The 23,309-nt window shown below is 35.0% G+C and overlaps 2 protein-coding genes across 2 annotated transcripts; both read right to left on the reverse strand.

Annotated features, from left to right (window-relative positions):
* Positions 1 to 8,916: 8,916 nt before the first annotated feature.
* Positions 8,917 to 10,804, reverse strand: LOC127074741 (probable prolyl 4-hydroxylase 10). Its single transcript, XM_051016088.1, has 7 exons — positions 10,391 to 10,804; positions 10,239 to 10,317; positions 10,068 to 10,165; positions 9,854 to 9,951; positions 9,626 to 9,755; positions 9,337 to 9,524; positions 8,917 to 9,220 (listed from the first exon to the last, which is right to left on the reverse strand). The coding sequence occupies exons 1-7, from the start codon at positions 10,561 to 10,563 to the stop codon at positions 9,147 to 9,149; spliced, it is 840 nt and encodes a 279-aa protein (XP_050872045.1). The 5' UTR covers positions 10,564 to 10,804; the 3' UTR covers positions 8,917 to 9,146.
* An 8,369-nt stretch (positions 10,805 to 19,173) lies between these two features.
* LOC127074742 (serine/arginine-rich splicing factor SR45a) lies at positions 19,174 to 22,110 on the reverse strand (the record flags this gene model as incomplete). The annotated part of the gene is given in 8 exon segments (XM_051016089.1): positions 19,174 to 19,705; positions 19,804 to 19,873; positions 20,678 to 20,827; positions 20,915 to 21,017; positions 21,180 to 21,203; positions 21,348 to 21,464; positions 21,902 to 21,921; positions 22,009 to 22,110. Coding segments are annotated over 8 exon segments (867 nt in total). The 3' UTR covers positions 19,174 to 19,325.
* Positions 22,111 to 23,309: the final 1,199 nt, after the last annotated feature.

Genomic DNA, 23,309 nt, shown 5'->3' on the forward strand with positions numbered 1-23,309 from the left:
GTCAAATATCCATTTTTAACACCTCATAATGGATTAATAGGGCTTATATTTGATTAGTGACAACACAATTTAAAATCTTTCCATTTTAACACTATATAATCGATTATACATATAGCATAATAGATTATGAGCATTAAAAAGTCCATTTATTGTTTTCCTTTTTTAGTTGTATTTTATCCTATATATGGAGGGAGTCTTCTCACTATTTCATACACAAGAATCATATATTTAATCTCTCTCTCTCTCTCTCTCTCTCTCTCTCTCTCTCTCTCTCTCTCTCTCTCTCTCTCTCTCTCTCTCTCTCTCTCTCTCTCTCTCTCTCTCTCTCTCTCTCTCTCTCTCTCTCATCAAGAAAAGTTATGAAACTAAAAATGGTCATACTCACTCATTTTTTTTATAGAAAGCATCATGAACGTAAAATGATGAACATGCATACTTAATCTTATTTATGCAACTATGAAGGAATCTCATAAAGAATTAAATAGATTCCAGAATTACCTCTCGATTTAGAAAGCTTCAAATTTAATTAAAAGGATTATCAAAAGACTTATGTTAAAAGAACATATATAATTTCATATGTGGGAATAAGTATAGTCTTATGTCCTGCTTAACTATGCCTCACTATGAACTTATTGTTTCACCTTCTTATTAGGTAACACATTCTTTTTACTTGAGCAATCATGTGGTCTATGTGTTTGCGCTTTTTATCACATCTTTTTTCTTCCTTTTTTATAATGGTAAAGAGGGATAAGTATAATCTCATGTTAGAGCTATCAAAATGGGTTATCCGACTCTAAACGGGACAGTCAATATGGGCCTAGGGCTTTCTAGGATAGGGCCAAAAAAATAATATTGTAATATAGGCTCAAAATTTACTACTAGAGTTCGGCCTTGTACGGGCTTCGGGCTACCCGGTCCTAAACGGGCTATTTTTTAAATTATTTTTCGTTCAAAAATTAAAATTAAAACTCATAATATTTATTATAAATACAATAAGAAATATATGTCTAAATTGTATGAAATAATACTCAAATATTTAAATATATGTCATAATTTTTAAGTATTATATTATTTTTTATAAATACTATAACATGTTTTTAAATACAATACATGTCTAAATTGTAAGAAATAATACTCAAATATTTAATATAAGCGAAACAAATAGAATATGAGAAAATTGTGAAGTAAAACACAAAACAATTAAATATTAATTTGATTATATTAATGTAGAATAGTTAAAAGAGAAATATGAAATAAATTATAGATAAAGTTTTGGGTGGTGAGGAAAATCAATGTATTGTTTTGGAGTGAGATAATATAAATATTAATATAATATTTTAAGTATCTATAGATATGTGGGCCTAGCGAGCTACCACGGCCCATACGGGTTAGTCCTAATGGATAACGGGCTTTTCGAGGTCGGGCTAAAAAAGCTTTTAAAATATGGGCTCTAATTTTATGGATCAAGTCCTATCATAGGGATGTCGATTATGTAGCGTAAAAATGGAACATTTTCAAGTTTCATTTTCTCCTATATACCGAGGCTTATATTGTAACAGTTTAAAATCTCTTTCAACAAGATCAGACAAAGCATATTGGAATCGATCATCATTTGATCAAACAGAAGATATATTATGGTATTCTCTACCTATCGTTTGTTCCCTCCAGTCAACCTAAAACTAATATTTTAACCAAGAGTTTGACAAGGACAACGTTTAAATATTTGATAAACAAGTTGGATATGATTGATATTTATGCACCAACTTGAGGAGAGGTTGAAATATAATATATTTTTTCCTTTTTTTATTATTCTAAGTTTATGTTTATTTTATTTTCCTTATATCTCTCATGAAATTAAGGAGTTGATTGATTGTATTTTCTATTATAAAAGAAGTGTTTGTATTCATAATAATATATAACAATATTATTCTCTACACTCATCAACAAATGAGATAAAGTATCTATTGTCTCCTAGTGACTTCTCCTTGAAAGGTCCACGCACATATAAGTTGACAACCTTTAGACCATAAGATGACTTCATTAGTAAGTTGGTCATAAATAAATTTTTAGGTTTCTTACCAATCAAACAACCATCACACATCTTATAAGACATTGTATCAACCATTACACATCTTATAAGACATTGTGAAGCTTGGAAAACCTAGCCCCATACCTTGATTGGATACTTGATTCAAGGATTTAAATCTAATTTGATGAAATCTTAGATGTCATGTCTAGCTTTTTCGCTACATCCTAGATTTCAAACATGTTGTAGAATATTTTACTGATATATTAAAAAGTGATTCTTACATGTTACATCTACATGCTTTAAATAAGAGAGAATAGAAAACCTAATGGGCTTTGACTAATGGGCCTCATTACTAATAGAAATAATTACTATTTACAATCTAATATTTACAACACTCCCCCTCAAGCTAGTGAATGGATATCTATCATTCCCAGCTTGCAAGTAAGTTGCCTGAATCTTTCTGTTGGTAAGCCTTTTGTTAACACATCTGCCAGCTGATGCCCGGAAGGAACGTAAGATGTAGTTATCAGTCCACTATCCAACTTCTCTTTGATAAAATGTCGGTCAATCTCAATGTGTTTAGTCCTGTCATGCTGAACAGGATTATGAGCAATACTAATAGCCAATTTATTGTCACAAAACAATTTCATAGGACCTTCACATTGTATCTTCAAGTCTTCTAGAATTTGTTTCATCCACAATAGCTCACAAATTCCTAGTGCCATAGCTCTAAATTCTGCCTCGGCGCTTGATCGAGCAACTACACTTTGCTTCTTACTCTTCCAAGCTACAAGGTTACCACACAGAAAAGTACAATAGCCTGACGTAGATCTTCTGTCACTCACTGATCCGGCATAATCCACATCAGTGTAAGTCTCCATAGTTAGATTTCCATCTCTTTTAAACAAAAGTCCTCTCCTTGGAGTTGCTTTAAGATATTGTAGAACGCGGTCTACAGCCTGCAAATGTCTCACCCTCGGATCATGCATGAATTGGCTCACCATACTGACTGCATATGCCAAATCTGGTCTAGTGTGTGCCAAGTAAATCAATTTTCCCACTAATCTCTGATATTGACCTTTGTTAACTTTGTCACTTTCCTCCTCAAAGCTTATCCTGTGATTTTGTTCAATGGGAACACTTGCAGGTTTGCATCCAAGTTTTCCAGTTTCCTGCAAAAGATCAAGCACATACTTCCTTTGAGAAATAAAGATGCCTTGCTTTGAGTAGGCTACCTCAATTCCCAAGAAATACTTGAGTTGCCCAAGGTCTTTCATCTCAAACTCTGCTGATAATTTCTCTTTGAGGAAATGTCTCTCAATCAAATCATCTCCTATAATAATAATATCATCAACATAAACAAGAAGTACAGTCAGTTTTCCTCCTTGTGAATGTTTAAAAAATAAAGTGTGGTCTCCTTGACTTTGCTTATAGCCCAAACACATCATTGCCTTTGTGAATCTTCCAAACCATGCCCGAGGGGACTGCTTTAGTCCATATAAGGCTTTCTTCAATTTACACACCTTGTTAGCTCCATTTGTTATGCCAACACCTGGTGGAATCTCCATATACACTTCTTCCTCTAAGTCTTCATGCAAGAACACATTTTTAACATCAAACTGTTGCAATTCCCATCCACATGAAGCAGCAAGAGATAGTAAAATTCGAACAGTATTCATCTTTGCCACTGGGGAAAATGTCTCCTCATAATCAATACCATACGTTTGAGTATAACCTTTTGCCACTAGTCTTGCTTTGTACCGATCAAGTGTACCATCAGATTTATACTTTACAGTATAGATCCATCTGCATCCAACTGGACTTTTGTCTCTTTTTCTTTCAATAATCTCCCAAGTACCATTTTTTTCAAGTGCTCTCATTTCCTCATCCATAGCTTGGACCCAATTTCTATTTTGCAATGCTTCTTCAACAGATGATGGGATTTTCACATAATCAACAGCTGCAATAAAACTTTGATATTGTGTGGAAAGATGTTTAGTGGAGACATATTGAGAGATAGGGTGTCGATATAGGGAGGGACAAGATCTTTTATCCTTCCTCAAAGCAATGGGTAAATCAACTGGATTAGTGTCACAAGTATCAGAAATGGCACAATCATCACTAGAGGAATCATTTTCAGTACTTACCTCCGGTTCAGGCGATTGAATTTGTTTCTGGAGAAGGTCAAGTTTACTTCTTCTCTGATACACTAGAGTTGGTGCTGGAGGTGCTGATTCCTGTAAAACAGAAGGCCTTGAAGGACCAGGAACACTTACTGGCTCAGATTCAGGTGTTGAACTAGGACTCAAGCTCAAACTAGGTGACAACTCGGGTTCAAGAGAGGGAACACTGATAGGTGTTCTAGGGAGGCTAGGACCAAGGATCAGAAACTCGGACTCAGACTCTGACTCTGACTCTAAGTCACTTATGTTCTCCCCCTGAGACTGAGAACGAGTGAAATATGACACATTTTCATGAAAGGTGACATCTTTGGAGACAAAGAATTTTCGACTCGGAGGATTATAACATTTGTACCCTCTTTTGTTGGGTGCATAACCCAGAAAGATACATCTGACAGCACGGGGATCCAATTTGTTGCGATATTGTTTGTGAACATGAACAAAAGCAACACAACCAAAAATGCGAGACTCAAGAGTGTGTAAGATAGGAACAGATGTAAAACGTGAAAGCATAAATTGGGCAGGACTTTTATTACCTAACACTCGAGATGGGACCCGGTTAATCAGATAGGCAGCAGTAAGAATTGCCTCACCCCAATAAGAGGTAGGAACAGACATTTGAAAAAGGAGAGATCTAGCAACTTCAAGTAAATGACGATTTTTTCTTTTTGCGACACCGTTTTGTTGTGGGTGTCAACACATGTGAATTCATGGAGAATGCCATGTTTACTAGTGAAGTTGGAAAAGGTATGATTGACATATTCTTTACCATTGTCAGAACGAATTCTTTTTATGCATTTCCCAAATTGCGTTTGTACCATATTATAAAATTGGATAAATATTTGTGGTACTTCGGATTTAGTAATCATCAAGAAAATCCAAGTTACCCGAGTACAATCATCAATAAATAAGACAAACCATTTTGCACCAAAAATATTAGAGGTAGGGGCAGGTCCTCAAACATCAGAATGAATCAAATCAAAAGGTTCATCACTTTTATTAAAACTGGACGGAAAAGATACACGATTGTGTTTTGCCAACTGACAAACATCACACTTAAAAGACTCAACGGAATGGTGTAAGAACAACGACGGAAACATAGACTTAATTATATAAAATGGAGGATGACCGAGACGCTTGTGCTGAAGCCAAATTTGTGAGGCTGAAGAGGAAGACTGAGACTGGAAACAGGAGGACAACACCTTTGGATGGTCATCAGAGAAGTAGTATAACCCTTCCTTTTCCTTAGCAATTCCAATCGTCTGCCCCGTGGTAAGGTCCTGAAAAACACAATGGGACATAGAAAAAATTACTTTACAATTCAGATCACGGGTAAGCTTATGGATGGAAATTAAATTGTGGGAAAGTGTGGGAACATGAAGCACAGATTGCAACTGGAATGGAGGTTGCAAGTCAATATTTCCAGTGCCAACAACACAAGCATGAGAGCCATCAGCAATAGTGATATAAGGAATACTCGAAGGTGTGGTATAAGAGCATAATAATGTGGAATCAAATGTCATATGATTAGTAGCACCAGAGTCAAGAATCCACGCATTCTTAGGAATATTACCACAAACAGTAAGAGATCGGGAACACAAACTCTTACCAGTAACTGCTAGAGACCCAGAACCAGAAGGCTTACTCATGGAGTCAAGCATATAACCTTTTTGAACGACAAAATCCTTAGCATTAAATGGGGCTGGTGGATTTGTGGGAGGTGGAGGTGGAGGTGGAGGTGGTTGATCGTTAATAATCTCAGCCATTGAAAGGACAATCGAGAGAAAACAAACCAAAAAACAGGATGGGTTAGGGTTTCAAAGATGAGTGAACAAAAACAAGAAGCATGATGTGCTATAACACAAAACAACAATGACCCAAACACCCAAAAACAACAACAAACTGCAAACTGCAGTAAAAAAAAAGACTCCGCTACAAGGCGGCTAGGGTTTAGGCGGAAGCGAATCCCCCAAAATCGGGAGCTCTTGATACCATGTTGTAGAATATTTTACTGATATATTAAAAAGTGATTCTTACATGTTACATCTACATGCTTTAAATAAGAGAGAATAGAAAACCTAATGGGCTTTGACTAATGGGCCTCATTACTAATAGAAAAAATTACTATTTACAATCTAATATTTACAACAAAACACACTAATGTGGTGTTTAGCATTGTCTTGAAAGTCTTATTCTTTTGCAAGAGGTGACCTCAAGATAAGACAAGGATGTTGGTAGGATCATACAATTCAAAAACATCATTATTCGTGATTATAGAGAAAACCTATTTTATAAGTTGATTAACACTTAATAAATTACATTTAAATCCTTGTAGAAACAGAGTGTCCTCAAGGATTGCAGATCTAACATCATTCCTTCTAATCACCATGTTCGATGTTCCCTTAGTCTATAAGGTTTTAGTAATCACCTTACTATTTCTTTTGTTATCAAACATGACCGACATGTTCTTGTGGCATGTCATATGGTTCGAGTGGTCGGTATCTAGAAAGCATGAGTCTTCTATTGGATTAAGTTTGATGACCCTTCTCTTATTTTTATCAAACTGGATGTGTTTTTTTGTCCTTGCTTTGAGTCTTCTTTTGGATTAAGTTTAATGACCTTTCTCTTTTTTTTACAGGAATCATGTTTACCATCAAGCTTGGTACTTTGGGAGCTTGATCATGCATATTTCTTTAAATTTTCTTGGATCTTCTTGTGTCTTTCAAAACCATCATTCTTCTTGAAAGTTCAGGCCTACGGTACTTGAAATGGCTTCTACACTCTCTGTCTTTAAAAAATATGCAGCTCATTTACCTCTAGTGACCCTATGAGATAATTTATCTTCATGGTTTCTAAGGTGTTAAATTCTTTTATAGCAACCATCACATGATCAAGTTGAGGAGTGAGCGTTCTCATCACCTTTTCAATCACCATCTTCTCTATCATCACTTCACCACATCCTTTCATCGTGTGAACCAAGTCTTGATCTTTGATGTATAGGCTACAACTGTTTCATTCTTCTCCATTTGCAATAATTCAGATTTCCTTCTAAGAGATTGTAGCTTTACACCCTTCACTTTTTTACCTCCTTCATAGTATTTAATCAAAATATCTCATGCTTCATGTGTAGTCTCAACATGAGAAATTGTTTCAAAATTTACAACATATATTATTGTCTGTACAAAGTAGATAGCCTTGTAACTTCTTCATCTCTTCCTACATTAGCAGGGATTTCTTGACCTGCATTAGCAACCACTTCAAATGTGTCTTGATAACCAAACAACATTTTCATTTGTTTGTATCATCTCTCTTAATTATTGTCATTAAGAATTGAAAGTGTGTTTGGAAGGTCATTACTACCAATCATCTTTACTTGGTTGATAATGGTTGAAGACTCTTTAAGCTGTGTATGCTACACAAACAAGAACCGAGCTCTAGATACCAAATCTATTAGAGCTGAGAGGATCAAAGTAGTGGATTGTATTCAATGTAGGCATATATAATGATCAGTACAAATGAATTACATCATTTATACAATGTCATATAGCTAACTAACTAACTTCTTGTTAGTTAACCAAAAATGGAGTTAATTATAACTACCTATCTATCATATTAACTAACTTCTAGGTTGCCTAGGATTGAATTTACTAACAACGTAAACAAATCATTTTCATACACACATGATTAATTCTAGGTGCGTGATACCATTAAAAAAAGCCTGACTATAAAGTTGTTAAAATGCCTTACACGTTGCCATCTCTGATAGTTGCCAACATAACTGATGCAATGTATTCTGAACATAGCCATTAACTAGAGAACCTTCAAGTTAAGAAGAAAGAAAGTACAAAGAGAAAATAGCCTCACTGAGTTGAATCCAAAACATATATGTGTGTATGTGCAACTTCATAAACAAAGAATATGCTCAGAGTCCATTTTCCATCAAACATCACGATCAACTTCAAGCAATATCATAAGTAACCGTCTTTAAGGTTAAGCCAAATTATCAACTTCTAATCAAACTTCTCTACTGCAAGAAAATTTGGCCACTCCTTCAAATGTTGATAAAATTATATTTCCCACTAAACAATTACAGGTTCCAGTTTTCAAAAGTTCTCTCAAGGAGTATCACAAATGCTTAGGTCAATAGATTAACTCAAATAACTCAACACAACCAGGTCCATAATCTATTTGCTATACCCTGGGAGTTTAGCCTTGCCAAACATTGTCTAGATAAAAAGAAAACATGCCCGCCCGAATTGGCACTGCTGAATGATAATACTGACATCTTGTGCATGTATTTTATAAATTTATCTCCAAGTAATCTTTCTGAAAAATCAATCCTCTTCATTCCTCCGAAGAAAGTGAAGAGCTTTATTGAAACTCTAATGTAGACTCCCTTTTTGCCTCTGACTTTCTTTTATGTTTGGACAGAAAAGGAGGCCTAAAGCTCGGAAGTTTGGGTGTACTACATTTTAGAGAAAGTAGAAGACTGCTAAATTCAAGCAATGTAATGAAGTCGTACAACAAGCATTCTAAAGAAGAAAACAAATAGAGAAACCAGAAGGTTGCTGGATCTACTAAATTCTTAGTCTTGCACTTGTACATTGTTGTTGCACTGTAGTTATGCAGAATGCTATTGAATTGTATTAGTTATGCAATTTGGGCATCTTGTGAAAGATCATTAATTTGGGCAGAACTTAAACATGATAGTGCAAAACAAATCATATATTTGAGATATTTCAGTTTTGATGACATTTTATATGAAACTGTGTGACATTCTATCAGTTTATTCAGATGAGTCGCGTAAGCAATAATGTAAAACATTGCCAATTTAACACTGTTGTGTCGCCGTAACTGTAAAACTCTACATTTATATCTATATTTGTATTTACAATACAAACAACAAAGAAGAGATAACGACCTACAATAATGTATATTTAGCGTACATATTTGTTGACCCGCATCCATTTAGCAGACGACCACTTATCACCCTTGATTACAGGACAAGCACCTGAAAATTGTCACATACAAATAGGTTTGTAAACTAATGTTTTTCAAAAGTGCAAGCTTGTTGACACAAGCATGTTAGTGCTGTAAACATGATAATAAAAAGAACAACTGACTAACCGTGCAAACTAAATGGATCTAAAGTTGTATTAGGCTTCATGCTCCAGAAAAGTATAGCATCACCCATCTTTGGCTTAACTGAAAGTCCTTCTTTTCCACAATCAGAAAGCTCATTCCACCAAGGCACAGAGCTAACATCTCCCTTAGCATTTGGGAACACTGTCTCACCCCCTTCTTCAACATCTGAACTGTATCATCCAAAATACAAAAAGTGCACACCAATATCAACTTCATATCCAAGAAGACAATTGAAGTAAACAATGAGTGAATGACAAGTGAAGTCACTTACAGGTACATCAGCATTGTCGCCATACGGTTACCCCCATTCCTAGTATTAAACTTATCCCCAAAGTAATCATAATGAGGTGCATACTTTTGTCCGACTTTATAACGCAGAACTTGAAGAGGTTCACCATGCTCTGCACATTGTGAAAGAAAGCCGAAATCATGGTTGTTTAAGTATAAGACAACTGAAAACATTCCACTTTGTTGATACAAATAGGCAGAAAGAACTCACCTACTGGTATATGAGTAAAATCAGCAATTCTTTTCTCAATATTCCTCACAATTTGATCATGTCCTCTCTGGAGAAAAGTTCCGGAGCTTGTACGTACACTAAATGCAAAGGGAATATGTAAACAAAAGGTTAACCATCCATGAAGTGACAATGGCAATCTAAACAAGATAAACTAAACCAGATTTATATTCAACACATCCTTAAAAAATCTAACCTGCTGTCAAAACTCTTTCCTGTTTTATTATCAACAACAGACGACTTACTCATACTAGGCTTGGCTATACGGATTATATGTTCACATTCCTCCTTCGTCTGCACATATTATTCAGCTAAGCCTTTAGCATATGAGGGGCGTAACCTAAACAAAAAGGAGACAGAAACTGACCAGAAAATTATGATGTAAAAAGGCTCTAGGTTCCCACGATATGGTTTCAACCCAAACCTCTTCCTTGCCGTTTTGGTTTCTGCATAGAACATATAAGAACAAGAGAGATAAAGAAAGGAAAATGAGTTGTAGTAGTGAAATTGAATAGAAACCTGAGAGTGTTTCTATGAGAGACGGAGTTGAGGTGGTTGGATTTAGGGATGGTGAGAGTTAAGAGAATGAGAATGAGAAATGTGAAGGCCACAGCCAATGTGAGGATCAGCGTCCGTAAAGTTGTTAGCGACGGTCTTAGAAGTCCCACGCGAGAATGCCTGAGTTTTACCATGACGGTTTTACAAGATGAATGAATTGAAGGAGATCAGTAATGTAAAATCTGAAAACAGAATTGAGTTGGAATTTGAGAGAGAAAGAGAACGAGAATGAGACTTTTTAAATGTTGATGATTAATTTTCTTTTCCATTGTGAGTGTCTCTGTGGGTAGTATTGTTAGCAGCTTGCGTTTCCGTGTGCTGGGATATTCTTTGTTCAAAGTTGTTTCTTTTCCTATTGCAGCATTCCATGGTTTCGTTTCATCAGAAAAATAGATAGTGTACTATTAATTGAAGTCACTTTTATTATATTTAAATTATATTATTAAAACTAAAAGGGTACTTCCTTCCTTCAACTCTTCGTCATTACATGTTGACAATATTTTAGAATAACCTTTTTCACAAAAGCTTTATGAATAAAAGATTTTTAATTTATTACACTCCATTATTATAAAAATTAAAAGGGTTAATACCTCTTTTCCTCTGTTATTTGAGTCATTTTCAAAAAATCTTTTATAAAAAAAAAAAAAAAATTGGATTTTCTCCTAAATTTTCAAAATGAATGAAACACAGGTATACAACCCGCAAGAATCACATCGAAATTCGATCTCCAAGTCGGAATATCCCCTGGTGGTTGCAAATAGATATTCGCCCCTAACATTGGTTTCATAAAGCTAATGTGATCATGTTCACAAACACCATTAGAACAATCAACCGTATCACAAAGATTTTCATAACCAAATAAATCTTTCATTCTTATTACTATTGTTGTTGTTATCGCATTCGATTCTTATTCTCCGCCGGATATTCGGCCTCGAAGAGTAATCTCCACCGTGGACAAGAGAAAATGGATAATTCTTGAAATTTTTTTCACTTAGGAGAAGAATGAATGAGAAGAGATGAATAGAGATGATGGTTTGACTATGAAAATGAAGAAGAATGAAGGAGAAGACGAGAAGAATAAAGGAGAATAGATTTAGTGATTCTGATTTCCCTTTCTCAATTTCACGTGTAAGGTTAGAAGATGAATTAAGGATAGTTTGGTAAGTATGCATACTGATTTACACACGTGGAAATGATTTAAAATAAAAAAAGTCATACATGTCAATGATACGTCAGTTTTAAGCTGGATGGGTTTAATGAGGGGGAAAAGAGAATAATCTTGAAAGGTTAAGGGGGAATCCAAACATTTTTTTTACATGGGTTTTTTTAAAATGGCCAAATGGCAGGGGGGGAAAAGAAGTATTAACCCAAGTTAAAATATCTCATTTTCACAACTCGCACTTTTCTTTTCTTTCTAAAGCATTCACAAATTAGTGTCATTCTTTTTTCACATCATCACAACATGTCACTCTTTTCTATTCACAGAATTCACAAATCTATAATATAAGAACATGAAATGCTCTGGATTTTACCCTCCCACCCTTTGGTCTCCCTTTGCCGCATCACAATTTTGGGAAGAAAAACCATCCAACTTTTTTTAATTCCAACTAATATACTGACCTCATCTTATACCAACGACTTGGTTCTGGTTTCAATTTTTCACATTGTTGGTCGCTTATTCGTTGCTTCGAGAAGCAAATTTGTCTTCTCTGTCATCTTTATCTTTCTGTCAAGACTTCATCCTTCTTTCTTTCATCATAGAACTTTTTCATCTTCTCTCCCACAATCGCTCTTTCATCATAGCATTTTTTCCTCTTCTCTCCCATAGACACTCTAACTCCATTTTTCCTTCGACCTTATCATGGTCAGACCATTTGTGAAGATTAAGGACATTATTGATAAGAATGAGCTATGGAAGATTGATGTTAAAGTACATCATAGCTCATTTTCTATATTCCTACCATGTTTTTTGTTGTAATATGTTTGATATGATTTGTAGTTGTAGTTTTTCTCTATGTATACCATATTAAATTGTGTTCTACCTTGCATTGTTTCCTCTTCTCTCCCACAGGCAATCTAACTTCATCCTTCCTTCGAACTTATCATGGTCACACCATTTGTGAAGATTAAGGACATTATTGATAAGAATGAGCTATGGAAGATTGATGTTAAAGTACACCATAAATGGATTGTCATCTCCAACACAAGGAGCATTTCGAAATGGTCGTTGTTGATAAAGATGTTAGTTCCTCTCATTTCTTTTTATCAACCTGTGTCGTTTGTTATGTTTTCAAAACATTTAGGTTTGATAATCATGTTTTTTTTATTTTCTATATTCCTACCATGTTTTTTGTTGTAATATGTTTGATATGATTTGTAGTTGTAATTTTTCTCTATGTATACCATATTAAATTGTGTTTTACCTTGTTGTAATTTAATACATGTGTTTACTAAAAGTGTTTTTCTGTTACCAAACCATCTCAGTCTATTGTACTATCATGTTTTATTTCATTTTATCTCTCTGCTTTTACCCAGGTTTTTGATCAAACCATTGTTGAGTAAATCAATAATATTCAGATGTGTTGCCTTATTTTTCTGATTTCACAACATCTCTGGACTTATATTTTCTTTGCAGGGGACTAATTTACACATTGTTCTTACAACAATGTATAGTTTGGCATTTGATTAAATGTTAACAATAAACCACACTTACACTATTGCAAACTTATAGGTTCAGCTGAATGAGTTGGTCTTCAAATCTTCTGACCACAAATACATGGTTAAGTTCATTAGAGGGACAACAATTGGTGATGTTAACAAACATCTTATTCTAAATAAAACTATCAAGATCATGCCTTTTGGTGATATCATTATCAGGAGATGGAAGAAAGACGTTCTAATAGGTGTAAGTCTTTGTTTCTACATGTTGTTAATATGTAATACTTCCTTAATGTCTGTTATACTTTAATATTTTATAATGTTTGTACATACTTATATAGGCTGGAATTAATGATCTTCTATTAGTGTTTGACACTTTGTTGGGTGTGGAAATAGAATTTAAAATCAAGTGGCAATCGCATTGGACTAGTTGCTCTGTTGTCATGATTCTTCAAGATGAAGCGGTAATCAACCAGCTCAAGAGTCCATGGGAACAAGAAAAGGTAATACTTTTCCACTCTAATTGCGGTGTTTTTGATGGTTCGATGACCTAATGTTGGTCATTTTGAGCTTTTGCATTTCTTAACAATAAGGTAACATCTCAACTTGCTATGACACCACAGCTCTTGCAGGTATTTGTAACACATCTTTAACTTGTTGGAGAATTGCCATCTAAGGCGCAGCGGAATTTAAAAATTTCTCCATTTAGTGATCCTTACGAATGGGCATGATCAGTGATAAAATCGTTACCTCTTGTGGCGATTCAAACCTTTGGTGCAGATCTCTGATAATGATCAAAACCTTTGATACAGATCCACGGGGCGATCACGAACGTTGAACGATGACAACGTCTCTACTCAGTCCACACGAACGGTTTCCTTCAATCGCAGTGCTAGTTGTTATGAATGAAGGCTTTGAGTGAGAGAGAGATACGAAATTCCAACTCTTCAGTTGTATTTTCTGTCTCAGTGAGTTACAATGCTTCTACCCAAGGGGTTCTATTTATAGAACCACTTGTGTGGGCTTCAAGCCAAAAAGCCCACTTAAGTGCATTTTGGCCCATATCTCATAAAATGCCAAAATCACTTAAGTATTTGGTACCTTACCATATTTCGTATTCTACTTAAGTACACCGTACCTTACGATGTTCCTTAATTATTCTATCTCTCATCAATCTGTCATTTGTGTGTGACCCTATAGGTTTTCGCGACGTTGGCAATTATATTAAATCACGCATTTAACATAATAAACAGTGAGCGGTATCTAGCAACACATCACTGCTACCCAAGTCACGAAAATGTCATGTGATCTGACAAAACCTCCTGTGATAATAATTATGTGTATAATTACCCCTTTGCCCTTATGTCTATATTGAACACAAGGTATAGACCGTGTCATCCTTGTCCAGTTCAATATTGGGCCCATAGACATTTATCCTGTTACGCAGGATTGGCAAATTCCATCTAGGACACTCATGTCCCTCAGCATGCTTCGTGGAGTACCCATCAACTGTCTTTATGGTTATCCAGTTACGGACAACGTTGGATCAGCAATAAAGCACTCGACTCTACATCTAGGATCCATAGTGGTTTCAGGTCGAAGAGTGGTATACACTATTATCACCATGAGAATAACTTATGACACTTTGCATAACTTTCTATATAGTATTCTCATAGCGGGTCAATCCGGTATAAATATTACTCCTAATATTCATACCTATGTTTAAGACTTGATAACTCTTTATCCATGATCCATGAGATGTGATCATCAGTCTACAAACATAATAGTCTTAATGCTTTAATGTTATCCCACTTCACACTAAAGCTCGACTGCGGATACTTTAAGAATAGTGTCCTTATGTTTAATGTGTTCTCATGATTAAGTCACACTTAATACATTAAACGGACTATCTATTCCAGGGACTTTATTAATCAACTATAATAAAGAAAATGCCTTTAAATAATTCGATACAAGTACCAAAAGTATTGGCCTCTAGGGCTTACACCAACATAACTATCCTTTTCAATATACAAGCATGTGTTTAACTGTTTAAACAGATTATGAAACCATTACTCTTCTAATATTTTTTAGATTAAGGAGAGTGTTGATGAGGCAAAGTCTGATGTTGTTGAATATTGGGAAGTAGTTACGGTACGGGTTATCAATTATGCCTTTTTGTGCTTATTTTGTCACTGAGCAAACATCCATTGACTTTTCTTATTTCAGGAAGTCGAAATAACATTCAAGCACAACCCAAAACCAGTCAGACCTACTCCAAAGAGACAACATCCTGATGGTTTAAGTGAATCAACAACCTTAATCAGCTTGTATGATGGAGAACTTTCATCAACAAAACTTAAGAAAATTATTAAATGAGAAAACGAGTAGTTGTTTATATTAATCATTTCTGGATGATTTTTTTTAGTCTTTTGTATCCAATCTACTAATTTTGTGTACAGATGTTTAACACCTATCACGTTTGAAGTTAACTATTAACTCAATTTTGGATGATGTTGTGCTAATTATGGATATACATATTGGTTATGTAACGTCTTTTGTGGAAAACATGTTCCTCATAATGTAATGATGTTATATTTAACATGTTTGTTTGATTTATGTAAATTTATTTTGAAATTGTACTTTCAGGGTATACAAATTGTGATGGTCATTATTCTCTAGTAACATTATCTAATATCTGATTTTACTTTGATTTTATACCAATTTCATTTCATTAAATGTTTATTAATCTTCGTTTATAAATTTTCATATTTCAGAATTTGAATAAAGGCTTCCTACATCAGATTGTGCATAAAAATACACCTCACTAATTTTAATTTGACCAATCAAACCATCGGTTAAATGCCAGATACAGTATCCTAAAGAAGATCGTAATTCATTTGAACTGGTAGAAGGTCGGACAACTTTTCTTCAACAAAATGGATTTCAAGATGGAAAAATTCTTAGGTTTACTTTTCATAATGTTACGGTTAGTAAAATTACTAATGTTGTAAAAGTAATGTTTTAGTGTATTTTAATCTCAAAGGAAAATCTGAGAAATGAAAAGTGAGTTTTTTCACGTTTTCTGGATGTGCAAAAGTGGTAGAGATGCTCTCTATTTATAGGCCAAGACATCGTGTAAATTTGGAAATAATTCATGGGCCAAATTAATTACCTAACCTATTAGAAAATGCAAATTGTGGACCAGAATGGAAGGTGTATATATACAACCGTTACTAATCATTAAGAGATTGTCATAATTGATTATAGACTTAATTATCCATTATCTAATCGATTAGGCGAAAGACTAATCAATTAGACAATTGATAAAAGTCTCTTAATCAATTGATTAATTCTCTAATCAATTATAAAGGTCCCAAAAATATTTGTTTTGTTATTTTATTTAAAAATTGATAGGCTTCTAAATATTTTTAGTGTGTATGAGTTAGCCATAATGTTTTCAGAAACTCTCGTGTCTTTACAAGACATTGATCACTCAAACAGACACATTTAGGCGCGATTTCACACCTCCTCTCTTGCACACTCTAAATACTCAAATTTTGGGATCATTGTCTTTGATTTTAGGATCACACAAGAACCTTGAGTCTTCTTAATGAGGCTTGAGATATCTTCATGCTAGTTATCATCATCTGAAAGATTGAAAGTTTAAACCATTTGTGATAACGAACTAGTTATTTGTTAGCCTTGATTCACGGAGAGTCATTGGATGCATTTTCAGTTGAGATCTCTTGTGATCATTAGGATGATAATCTTCATATACTAAAAAGATTTTAAAAAGAGTGGAACCCCTTCCTGGTGGTTGATCGAGGTCGATGTGGTCGCTCATAACAGTTTCCCCTAAATTATTACCGATGTTAAGGTAGATAAAGGATTAATACTTCAGTCTCGGATGCCGACCACTTTCTGATCACCCCAAGATAGGCGAAGGATAAACATTTTAGTTTCTTTAGGAAATCGTGAATTTAATGCACCATGCTTTAAATTTCTTTTCGAAGATCATGACTCTTTCGAAACTCCATCCTTCATGTTAGGCATACATGAAAATTTACATGTATCGGCGAACATTTGAATGGAAAACCTTGAGTGGTTCTTTTCTTTTATTTTTTTAAATATTGTTCTGACCCGATATTTCGGACTAAGGATAAAGGATTAGCACTCAAACGCTCAAGTCAGTATATGAAGGAGAATAGTAAAATGAAATTGAGTCATAACCTTTTAAACAAAATAAACTTATAAAAAAAAATAAGCCTATTATACGTATGATTGTTTGAAATTTTAACAAATTATACCTAGATATTTTTATTTCTAGAAATATAATTTACTTATAAAATTTTAAAAATTTATTCCATGTCAAAGTATTGGATTGGAATCTTACATCCCTATAAAAAAAACTATAAATCCGCACTCTTATATTATTTTAACATGTTTTATTATTTTAAAATTTTTAAAATTATAAATAAAATAAAATTTGAAAATATTCTTAAAATCCTAAATAATTTGCTAAACAAATTGACAAAAAAATAAATTTTGGTCAATAACATTCTTAGACATTATCTGATGTGTAAATTTATTCCATCAAACAAAATTCTCTAGAAAAAAATGTATAAAAAAATCTAAAATGATATTTGATGGTATTGAAAATATTATCCTTTAAGGCAGGTGGTCTTGATGATTCTCTTACATACGTTAATTTTTCTTAAGATTGGGGAATTTTAAGTCCTTTTGAGGACAAGAGAATATGCGATAAATATGGAACTTACGCCATTACTTTTTATGAATGTACTTTTTCTACCATGGATCTATGTTTCCCCCTTCATTGTCTCTCTTTCAAAACTTCATCATTCATATTGCGCATACATGAAAATCTACTTGTATCGGCGAACATTTGAATGGAGAGCCTTCAATAGTTCTTTTCTTTCATTTTTTTAAAATGTTGTTGTGACCCGACATATCGGATTAAGGGTAGAGGATTGGCACACGCTCAAGTTATACCTAACGGACTTTGTTATAGCTTGTGACCTAAGCTTTTAAGCAAAATGAACTTATAAAAAAAAATAAGTGTTTTTAACACCATTTTCTAAGCACCATTTTCTCAAATGGAGATGATATCTATGTTGCTATCCTTGTGACGTGTACAAGTGTTTTTAACAGAAAATGGAGAAAATAATAATGTTGTAAACATTTAAAGAGATGAAGAACTTTAACTAAAAATAATAATAAATAACTAAGGAAATCAATCGAATAAGATAAAGCACAACAGGAGAGTTTTCATCTTTTTAAATATAAGTGTGAAGTTGCAATAGGTGTACAACTTTCCTACTTGCATCTTGTTTTTGTTATTGATTTACGTTAAAGTTAGTGGGTACGCTACACTATAGAAAGAAAACATTACATTCAGTAGAGAACTTCGTAAACAATATTAGTTGTTACTGTGTTAGCACAACCACATAGGTCAAACCTTGCAATTTAAATAAAAATCATATAAAATTCAATTATTAATACTGGGTGGAAAATAGCTTTGCACACATGCTCCATCATATCTGACTAGTTTATATGTTAACCTAATAACCTTTACTAATTGGCCCCGTCGTAAGTCGTAAGGTCTCCATTGAATAAAGGGCCAAAGATAAGAATGTGGTGGAATAGCATTTTCCTAAAAGTAACAAGAAATATTCTCAAATTCTAAAAAAATTAAATGTTACCAAGAACAACTTGCCCCTAAAATGTAAAGCACCGAAAATGTTTAGCCTTAACAAGCTGGAGAAGAATACAAGCTTCAACCTCTGACATTACTAGGACATAAAATGAGTTGGAACGAAAGCAGATGAAATGGACAGGACTCAACGATTTACCACTCTGGGCCCAAACGAAACAATAAAGGAAGTGATCTCGTCAAACCATAAGGAACTGTGATCATACATTCACAACATTTGGGGCTTGACATCATTGACATGCAGACACATAAAGTTCCTAAGATGCAAAGGCTCCTCAGAGCAAAATCTAATATGTTAGAAATATATAACTTAAAACACTCAAGTCCAAACCAACTTCCTGTGTGACATGGATAATAACGCACAAACTGATAGTCATACCGAAACAACAGCTTCTAGCAATACACATTTAGAGTTCGGACAAACTTAAAGTTGTAGTATCAACTTAAAACAGTAAACAAATTTCCTTACCCTGTTCACAGATAGAAACAACGCAAGCTAACCCCGTCTCACCTAGATCCACCAGCATACCTCCTGTCTGGGCTATAAGGAGAATGGGGAATAGACCTGGATCTCTCCCTCCTAGACCTCCCAACATAGGGTGAGCGCTGTGGTGAATGATCTTGACCTCCGCGATATGGTGAACGCCTTGGAGACCTACGATGTGAATAATCACCACGACCAGAACCACCGTAATTCCTTCCCCGGTCACCACGAAAGTCACCACGACCGTCGCCGCGAAAGTCGCCACGACTGCCACCCCGAAAGTCACCACGACTGTCGCCGCGATAGTCACCACGACTGTCGCCACGATAGTCACCACGACTGTCGCCGCGAAAGTCACCACGATTGCCACCACGAAAGTCATCACGATTGTCACCACGAGAGCCTTCACACAAAAAAAGATAGACTTCAGGAAATGAAGTACGGAAAATGCAAAAAGAACATACTCACCATTCAGGATAGATGTCTCTCAATCAAACTTACCATAGTCTCTAGTATTTTTCAGCCCAAGATAGTGCCCTGGTGTTGGAGTTCTTGCACGCTTTCTTCTTGACTGAAACAACACAGGAGCTCAGTCAGTAGTGCTTCAAGGATATAAAAGACATATCGACAGAATACTAATGAAAATAAGTAAACTCTTGTGACATCTTTTTTGTCTTTGTCCTATGAAGTAACATTTTTAAATTATATAAATAGAATCCTCTAAAAGAATTTTCATCAAGGATTATAGGTAAAACAGGCCAGCTTCTAAAAAAACGGAGGAAAAAATCATATCCACAAGCACGTGATTAATGCCAGGTGTGAGATACCATAAAAAAAGGCTGATTATAAAGTTGTTGAAAATGTCCGTTGTTTAGTTGAGAGTTGAAAGTGAATGCTGAGGTTGAAAGGTTGAAAGGTTGAATGGGCAATATAGTTGCTATGTTTAAGTTGATCAGTCGCATTTGATAAGCTGTTTAAGCTTGCCATTGATTTAGCAGTTTCACTATATTTGCATTGATGAACTGATCATCTCTGATTGTTGCCAGCATAGCTGATGTAAAGAATGGTTGAGAGTTGAAAGTGAATACTGAGATTGTAAAGTTGATGGCCAACAAAGTTGTTATATTTAGTTGATCAGTTGCATTTGATCAGCTGTTTAAGCTTGTCATTGATCAGTTGCATTTGATTAGCTGTTTAAGCTTGCCATTGATCAAGCAGTTTCACTAAATTTGCATTGATATCAACCGATCATCTCTGATTGTTGCCAACATAACTGATGCAATATAGTCTGAATATAACCAGAGAATCTTCAAGTTAAGAAGAAAGAAAAGTACATTTGTTTTACCAACCACTATCACAAGTGAAAACACATTACCCGTTCTACAGTAACGTAACGACCCTCTAAAACTGATTGATTGAGATACTTGATACACCGCTCAGCATCCTCGTGGGAATCCATTGTAACAAAGGCAAAACCACGAGAAATTCGGGTACGTGGCTCCACTACAAGAAAGCATGAAGCAACCTACAGATGAAAACAACCTTTGAATATAATTACTCCAGGAGGAAACAACCATTGAATAAATGAATAGAAAACCGATACGCTACTCACTTTCCCCTCCTTGGAAAAATGCTCCTCTAGGTCTCTCTCGGTGACCCTTGAAGATAGACCAGTAACATAAAGTGTATTACCAGGATTTGTAGGATTGGCACCCCTGCAATACAAATTGATAAGGTGAGAAGTTACTAGCATATCAATAGACCCAAGTTAACACAAAAGCACAGCTATCCCTTTGAGAAATACTAGAGTTTCGAAGTATGGCTTTCCGAAAATGAATCACAACAGGATTAACAACAAAAACAGAAAAAGGACCAACCTTTCAGGGCTCCGAGACCTTGATCTGAAGAAAATAAAATCCATCCATTCCACAGAGATGATAAGAGAGGTCAAAAAGTTAAAAGTGTCAGAAACAAAGAGAGAGCTAGAGAAGTTGGTGTGTAAAAAAAACATAGCCCTTTAAAACTAAACCATTTTTGCTATTAACCTGCCACGGCCTCTGGAGTCAGATCTTGGTCTTTGTCTTGGCACAGACCTCGACCTTGATCTTGACCGTGATCTTGATTGGGCCTTCCAGGGCGACGGTGAAGGGGACTTTGAAATCCTGAAATACCATTATGCCCGGAAAGAAAATAACTTGATCGTGAGTTGAATCCAAAACAAATGTATGTGTATGCGTAACTTCATAAACATTGAATCTCATGCTCAGAGAGGCCACTTTCCATCAAGCAGCACAAACTACTTCAAACAAAATTATCAACAATCTTAAGCATAATTATCAATTTCTAATCAAACTTCTCAACAGAAACCAGTCATTCAGTCAAATGTTGAAGAACAAAAATTACCCACTAGACTATAACGGGTTTCAGTTTTTATTCAAATTGAACCAAAAAAATCGTATTTATACGGTTAAGAACCTTAAAACAAGGGTAAACATGAATCTTCCAATTAAACAGACAAGAAGCTACAACGTAAGAAAAATGGATAATAGAAACTACTATAATGATTATTATTTGAATCAAAGAGAGTGTTAGGGTTTACCTTCTAGGGGGTGATTCGGCCTGCAAAACGAAACATAAAGAAACGTTAGATGGAGTTGGAGGCGAAGCTCAGAAAAAGAGATTAGAAATTGGAGATGGGGAACTTGCCATTATGTTCAAGAGTAAAAATGGGGTTGTTACCGATGAAGGATTAGGGTTTTGGTAGAGAATGAACTCGCAGATGAATTGACCAGTAATAGACGAGTTAATCAGATCCCACACGTGTATATTATTCTTGTTTCATAAAGACAACAGTATATTTTGGGGGAGGTTTTTGTTTCATAAAATAAATGCAATATGATTAAAATATTGCATGAACTTATATATATATATATATATATATATATATATATATATATATATATATATGCAAAATACATAATGTGTCATTTGAACTGAAGCATCCAGTTAGCATTCAAAGGAGGCGTCCAAGCATCTAACGCATGTTTGCAATGCAAATGGACTTAGGCGCTCAAGCATCCGGCACATGCATGCCTTGAAGCCACATGCATTGGCGCATGCATACACTACATCAGTGTATGCGCAAATGCATGTGGCGCATGCACTTTCCATTTTTATTTTTAAAAATTTTAAATTTTATAATTATAATTAATTAAATTAAATACTTAAATTAAAAATTATATTATATTATAACGTAAAAATACATAAAATTGACAGGAAAATCAATGACCTGCACGATTAAAACGCATCATGTTCCACATCCAGGTGTGTTAGCCTGTCTTCGAGGTCTCCCACGATTTTCCTGAGATGTTTGGGGTCTTTGAGTGTTGATATGATGCAATGGTGGCTGGTGTGAAGGTCTGGTGGAAGGTCTAACGGTATTTGATAGATTTGTCATCATTTGTCCTTAATAGATGGGGGATTATCATCAACGGCGCTTCCGTAATTGAGTTTGGTGTCCATGTTGTTGTAGTTGGGTCATTGTGGTTGGGTGGATTATGGACAGCATGGCTACCTGAATTGGAACATTGAATCGTTTTGGAAACGAAGCAATGGTTTTTGTGGTGTACTAAAGTCAAACAACGGTTGGATGTTGTGGCGATGGGATGTTTAGGTGTTCATTGGTGGGGGACTACGATGGCATGACGCTAAATCGTATGAATCATATGGGTTATAGACTGTTGTGGTGGCTGTGTATGGTTGTTGGTGGTTAGGGTTTGATTCCTGGTTTTAAGTTTGGGTGTGTGACATGAATTGGTTGCGAGGTTGGGTGTTTGGTGGTTGGGTGTATATGGTAGGGTGATGGTGTGAGGTTTGTCTTGGATTTGGGTGGGTTGACATTGTTCTTGGACGGGGATTTGTTGTTGGGCGTATGATGACGAAGCTCATTGGCATGAGTTTGTTTGTGGCGTTGTAATCGACCCAAACCATGCCATATAATGTTGAGT

Source organism: Lathyrus oleraceus, chromosome 4 (genome assembly GCF_024323335.1).
Source record: "Lathyrus oleraceus cultivar Zhongwan6 chromosome 4, CAAS_Psat_ZW6_1.0, whole genome shotgun sequence".
In the NCBI taxonomy this organism is placed as follows: Eukaryota; Viridiplantae; Streptophyta; class Magnoliopsida; order Fabales; family Fabaceae; genus Lathyrus; species Lathyrus oleraceus.

What these genes read in the sequence shown, in the direction of transcription:
- LOC127074741 (XM_051016088.1), bottom strand. Translation starts at nt 10,563, where the DNA reads ATGGTAAAACTCAGGCATTCTCGCGTGGGACTTCTAAGACCGTCGCTA. An exon ending in GGAAAGAGTTTTGACAGCAG is followed by an intron (nt 9,952 to 10,067) that starts GTTAGATTTTTT and finishes CTTTGCATTTAG; the next exon opens with TGTACGTACAAGCTCCGGAA. An exon ending in GCGACAATGCTGATGTACCT is followed by an intron (nt 9,525 to 9,625) that starts GTAAGTGACTTC and finishes TGGATGATACAG; the next exon opens with TTCAGATGTTGAAGAAGGGG.